Source organism: Stegastes partitus, unplaced genomic scaffold, assembly GCF_000690725.1.
Source record: "Stegastes partitus isolate 25-593 unplaced genomic scaffold, Stegastes_partitus-1.0.2 Scaffold124, whole genome shotgun sequence".
NCBI lineage: Eukaryota > Metazoa > Chordata > Actinopteri > Pomacentridae > Stegastes > Stegastes partitus.
In genome coordinates this window covers 903427-909928 of record NW_007577855.1, presented here as the reverse complement: position 1 = coordinate 909928, position 6502 = coordinate 903427, and the positions used below count along the sequence as shown (strand labels likewise).

Genomic DNA, 6502 nt, shown 5'->3' with positions numbered 1-6502 from the left:
AGCTGCTTAGGAAGAACATTCAGGGATGATGTAAACAGAAGTGACCCAAAGGGGGAGGTAGCATTTTGATTTAAGGCTGTTTTACTGCCTCTGGGCCTGGACTCCTATCAGAACATACATATCTTTTAGGATGTCAGGCTGGCTGAAGCTAATCCCAAACTACAAGCATCCATCCATCCATCCGTCCATTATCTATACACCGCTTAATCCTCACTAGGGTCACGGGGGCGCTGGAGTCTATCCCAGCTGACTCAGGGCGAAGGCAGGGGACACCCTGGACAGGTCACCAGTCTATCACAGGGCTACACTTAGAGACAGACAACCAAGCACACTCACATTCACACCTATGGACAATTTAGAATCACCAATTAACCTCAACATGATTTTGGACCTTGTGGGAGGAAGCTGGAGAACCCACGCTGCACGGGGAGAACATGCAAACTCTACGCAGAAAGATTCCGGTGCCTCCACCGGGACGCGAACCGGCGACCTTCTTGCTGCGAGGCAACAGTGCTAACCAGCTGCGCCACCCTGCAGCCAAACTACAAGCATTGTGTCAAAAAGAGCTTGTTCAACAGGTGTTTGTTGTGTGTTACCAGCTAAAGCACGCTCAGTTTGTGAGTGAGATGAAAATCAGATCACATTTCATGGCAAGTCAGTGTGAAAAACAGGTAGATCCAAAGAGTTTACATACTTTTTCTACTCAGTATGTTATAGCACCGACAGCATACATATGCAGACCGTTTTTAAATCCTGCACAGTCATGGGATAAAGTCACAGCTATTACATGCTGCTAGATGAAGCGCTCCAGGCGACAGGCTGCACACCTCCAACTCCTCAGCACGGTAACCAGCTCCACTGAGTCCTGCTGATGTGTGGATGATAGCGAGTGCCGTGTGCAGTTGTACATGGCACGATGACAAAAGGTCAGTTATTGACTTTGTTTTTTTTTTTGAACTCTGGCCGTGTGGTAAATACATATAGCTGTAAGTAGATGCCTTTGCTGTTCTCTTGTATTCCTGACTTCCAGCCTGCATGTCGCCCATATTGAACCATATGTATCAAGCAGAACCGAAATGTGAGGAATTATAACTTTCTGGTGTCAAACCTTTATATCAACAAAGTAATGTTGTTACAGCAGTTATGATGAAGCCATTCAAATAAACTCTCTCCAGCTGATGGAATCACTTTTGATGCTCAAATTAGATCCTTAAATCTGCTGTCTTACTCGCCCTTCTGTCGCTTGCTATCTCGCTGACAGCTTCGACCTGAGCTCGCTGTCAGCTCCATGTGAAACAGATCAAATGTCTCCGCCTAAAGGTGGACGGATTGATGGAGATCTGGATGAACGTGAGTGGTGGAAGGATTTTAAGAGACGGGAGCAGGTGCCACCCTCCAACCTATAAAAAACAGGAAGGAAGTGAGTGAAGACTAGACGCAATATAAAACCCACACTTTGATCCATTCAGATTTTTATTTATTTTATTTTATGATTTTTTCCATCACAAAGCCTTGAGGACTCTTTAAAAATCCAGTTGAGAGCTCTAAAGGCTTATTTATTGAAAAATAATCTTGTGCCCTTTATCTTTGTCCTCTCTTCTTCTCTTTCATTTTCTGACCAGAGATGATTGCATTGACTGATGTTGCCTCAGACTTGGGGTTTAGTCTGATAGATGGCTCTGTCCGTCATTGGAGGAGGAGGGGAGAAAAAAAGAAGCTTGCGAGATAACCTGGTTGTCCATCATCCTTTGTCCAAGTGCAGAGAGGAGATTGGATATTGACCCGAGGTTGCCTTCTCCAAGCCAAGATATTTGAAGACTCTGTCATGGAATGACACTATAGTCCCAGTAATCAGTTTCTCTGCAGTGCCACACTTCTTTAAGTGTATATTTTCCAACTTAGACCCATTATTTTTCCGTGATGCAGTCCTCAAAATGAAATGTTGTGTATAATATCATCGATCGGCGCCTTGTAGAAACTATTATCCTGTAATTACGGGGGTTAATGTGAAATTGTAAAGGCTTGGCGAGCGGTAACCCAGTCTTTGTCCTCAGGGGCTTATACCTCTCCTTGTCCTAGAAAGTCTTACTGCTCTATGTCTCCAACCTGTTGCAGTATAACAACTACAGACATTCACAATCCTCACTTACAACCCAGCAGGTACCTAAGCTTAAGCTCTTCAAATCCATGCAAGCCTGTTCCTCGTGATCTTACATTTGCTGTTTCAGGCAGAGGCTACCTCTGCGGCATCAGATAATTTGTCACAGCCCTACACTTGTTCTGGCCTGTGGCTGCCTTACCAGCATCCCTTCCTCCCCACCAATCTGCGTCTACTTCTTTTGTATCTGTCCTTCAAGTGTCCCGTCATTATAGACAGTCTCTGCACAGTGCCACCTGCCCGTGGCGGAAGTCTCTGCAGGGGCAAAGACGTCTGTATTTAGGGGAGTGTCCTGCACAGCTGAAGAGTAGGGGTTCCCGCTGAAGGCCGCACTCCCGTCGCACCACGGAGAAGGCCGGGAGGATGTGGTTGATCTCAGAATCCACCACCTCGCACTGCACCTCCAACCTGAGGGGTGAAACAGAGCAGTAGAGGTCTATAACGGTTCGCTGGGTTTCACTGCAGGAAAAGTATACAAGCAGTAAAAGTCGTTTTTATGTGAGACCAGCGACAGGAAAGTGCAAGAAGGAAACAGAGAGATTTCACCACTTTCACAGTATTGATGCCATAAAAAAAAAAAAGAGTAACCAAAGAGGAGAACTGGAGAAAGTGGAGAAGCGTCGTGAAAGTTAGGAGAAACTATGAGACAGGTTTGAGATGTGAAAAAAAGAACTTATGTTAAAAAAAAACAGAGGTGAGCTACAAGGAAGAGCAACAGAACAGAAACAAAGGAGAGTGGCACTGTAAACCGAGGAAACAGGAAAAAGCAAAACACAAAAGATACCTGAAGGATGAAGTAAGAGCAAAGAATAAGAGTTAGAGCCGAAAACAGTTGGAGGGGGATGTTTGGAGGAGAGACACACAACAGCAGACTTTAAGTCTCAAGAGCTCGAGAAAAAGAAGACGTCTGAAACTCTGGTTTCTGCTTCAGCAGCCAGGAGCTGGTACAGTAAACGGAATAAATACCCGCTCAGAGTCAGCCTCACCTGTACTTAGTGCCAATCTAGATTTGAAATGTAGAACTGTTTAAAATCTTTCGTGAAGAGATGCATTAATTTCTAATCTCATTTCTCAGGTACACTATAGATCTGTTATGGCTCCATGCGTTGCCTCCTGTTGCCACAAGGTTTAGTTTCAATTAATATAAGAGAAGTTTTCCATCCAGACGGTGCAGAAACATGGATTTGGAGTCTTTTAGATCAATAGCCTTTGTTTAAATTTGTTCACCGCATACAGTTTTGTGCACAAAGAAAAAACACAGGCTCACTGCTTGTTCATTTCTTTTTATACTCCATGGAGACATGACAGACATTGTGTGAACCACAGAAGGTCTTCTTCAGGTACAGCTAACAATGTCGTAGGAATGGCGTGCCTCGATAAGGCAAAGCTGCTCGTTCCTTACTGCTGAATGAAAATTTGTTCGGCAGCTTTGTTCCATTACATTACTTTCGGCCAACTTACCCGCGCAGAGCCTCCTTGTTGTTGATGAAGCGGAAGTGAGCTGGTTCACAGATGAAACCGGCTGATTGGCAGGCCTCCACGCAAGACTGGCCCTCTTGAGATACAAGCAACCTGAGGGAGCTGAGGGGAGGCCACGCAGTGGGAGCTGTCACATTGGATGCCCAGCTAAGGGCTGTGGAGTTGGGCAGGGGCACGAACGGAGGTCCCGTCATCCTGCCGCCACCAGCAGACCCCTGTCTGGAGAGGTTGGCTGGAATGAAGGGAGGCTCTGGGGCACAGAAGTCCTGGAGGCGAAAGGCATGAGAGAATAACTTCAATGGTATTATCACGGTACTGTAGAAGGATCGTTAACAGTGTGTCATTTACCGTCTTTAGAGGCAGGATACAGCTCACTAAATAACACATTAAACTTAAAAAGCAGCAGGTGTTCCCTCTGGTGATGCTGACCTCCTTAATTTTAAAAACCATTTAGAAGCCCCTTTGCTACCAACACAGCTACAGGCTATATCAATACTATCACAGCCTGTATCATGTGCTGTAGGTTGTTGTATTCTAAAACTGTGTCTGTACGTAGCAGCCAATCAGCAGCAGCAGCTTTACTCCTCTGGTTGTGTCTACACAAGATGCCTTCAGGCACAGAATTGAGCGTGGGTCACTCAATACTTCGCCTAAAGGCATTCAAGCATGCGTTTCTGTCCAGCGCAACACGCAATCACTGTAGTTATGAGTGTAAAATTAAAGCAAATAGACTTGCAAAGAAATGGACTTCCGGTTTACACAAGTAAATGCAGATTTATGCTTCTCCAAGACACAAGTTGATATTTTAAACCAACGCAAAGAAAGATGTTATGAGTAGCCTATGTGCACCTCTACCAAATGTACCAAATGTACTACAGAGAAAAACACAGATGTATCGGAGTGATTTGAGCACCACTTGGATATGTGCATAGCTGTGGTTTAGAACTTGAACTTATGTAAAGCACTGTGCTGATAAAAAAGTTCCATCTGTTTCATCAGACACGCATGAGACGGATAACCGAGAAATGAGGCTAAAATGCCTCCTTGTTGATGTGCCATAATTTTATCAAAAGACAAGATCAGATAAGATAAAAACTTTATTAATCTCAAAGGAAACTCTTTAACAAATCCAAATCGAGCAGCTTGCAGCTTAAAATAAAGAACTTAATATGGAATTAATGCAGCAGCCTGAGCTCCGTGATATCCAAACCAGTTCGTAATGCTGCGTAGTTAAACTGGTTTGTTTGTTCACTGCTGGTGTGGAGGTGTCAGCTACACTCAGACAACACTGGCGCTGCCTCCCTCCTGCAACGTTTTCCACAGTTTGATTCCTGCTGTTGTCATGGTGACACGTCGAGGGTCACGGTGGCAAACCGAAAAGGAATTTCAACCCGCTAATAAGTTAGCGGGAAATATCATTGAGAGTTTACAAAAGCACAACTGCCCTTTCACTGCTTACATCTGCGGCACAGCCGACACTAATTATGGTCATATTTTTCTTTTTATCCGTGCAGGATGTGTCAAAGCGGGGCGCAGGAAAGCGTGTTTTGTAAAGGATCTTTGAACAACAACAATAAAGCAGGTCATAGCGTTGAGCTGGGTTTCACGTAGAAACAATGTGCATTATGGAGGATTCAGTAAAAACATGAAGCATGTATTAAAACATATGTTAAAGAAAGCGTGAGGAAAATAGGTGGTGATTTAATCAGCTGCTGCCGTAGCGAGAGCACAACCTGCTCATGACCTGCATGAACAGGCTTCTATGTTAAATCTAATATGAACATGATTTAACTTTCTCCCGTTTGTCCTCAGACAGTTTTTTTTTGTGTCCAAACCAGCTGCCAGTCAGGAGCAAACAAAAGCTGCTGAGAGACCTTCTGTAGGTTTATGTACCATGTCGGGAGGGAACTAAAAAAAAAAAAAAAGAGAAACTTTCTTTTATCCCAGTCCTCCATCATCATCATCCCCACACTTCTGCTCTTTCTCCTTACTCATCCCTCCTCATTAGTGTCAGAAGACATTCTGCTTTTAGAGCCGGAGGGCAGCTATGTGGCTTGTAATGAGAGTTAGCACACAGATTAATCACAGGTCCACATACATGGAGTGCAGAGACACTGACACACACACATGGGCTGATACACGATGTTCGGGGTGTTGAACGCACACAACCATGAAATATTGAGCAGAGTGGGGAGTTTGAAAGCTTTTGAATAGAGTGTGTGTACAAGAAAGAGAGGGGGAGTGGAGACTAAAAGAGAGAACCTCTGCATGTGTGTGTGTTTTGTCCGGCAGTCTGTACAGATTTGTAGCGACACGGCCCAAAGCTCACCTGGTTCTGGATGTAGGCGTGAACTCTCTCCAGCATCCCCTCGCAGGTGTACTCATAAGGCAGATATGGTTCAACCTGAAAAAGTACAAAACAAACCCAATCCTCAGCCCATTATTAATGTAACATTTCCCTTCATTAAAGTCCACGTTTATTTCTTTACCCCTTTCGCTTCATTGTTCACATTAATTGCAATAAATTGTCTCTTCTCCTCGGTAATTTCAGCAGATGAATGTTTCCATTGTCAGGTTTCTGTGAGGCCTAATCACAGTATGTCACTGCTTAGAAACTCATTAGGCTTTATTTGCATACCAATAGATCATCGCCTGTTGTGATGTGCTGGTTTTATAACTAAAGCACACTTTTGATTGGCCTAATTAGAGATGAGCTGGAAACACTATATATCTTTTGTGTTCCTTGCTAATGCCAACATGTTCAATGCACGCAAACAGACTGTCTGACACAGAACCGGATGAAAGAACACGGCTGCAACTGCAATGCTGGGATTAATGCAAATTAAATTAGCTGATTTAATAAAG

At 44.2% G+C, this 6502-nt stretch overlaps 1 protein-coding gene across 1 annotated transcript in view; it reads right to left on the bottom strand.

The window, feature by feature from the left end:
• Positions 1-1460: 1460 nt before the first annotated feature.
• Positions 1461-6502, bottom strand: part of LOC103354903 (alpha-1,6-mannosylglycoprotein 6-beta-N-acetylglucosaminyltransferase B-like) — a 126652-nt gene continuing 121610 nt past the window's right edge. The window contains exons 16-18 of the mRNA XM_008278498.1: positions 5967-6041; positions 3620-3903; positions 1461-2566 (exon numbers count right to left, since the gene is read on the bottom strand). Coding sequence (XP_008276720.1) covers positions 2368-2566; positions 3620-3903; positions 5967-6041 — 558 coding nt within the window. The 3' untranslated portion in view covers positions 1461-2367. The remainder of the gene's footprint in view (positions 2567-3619; positions 3904-5966; positions 6042-6502) is intronic.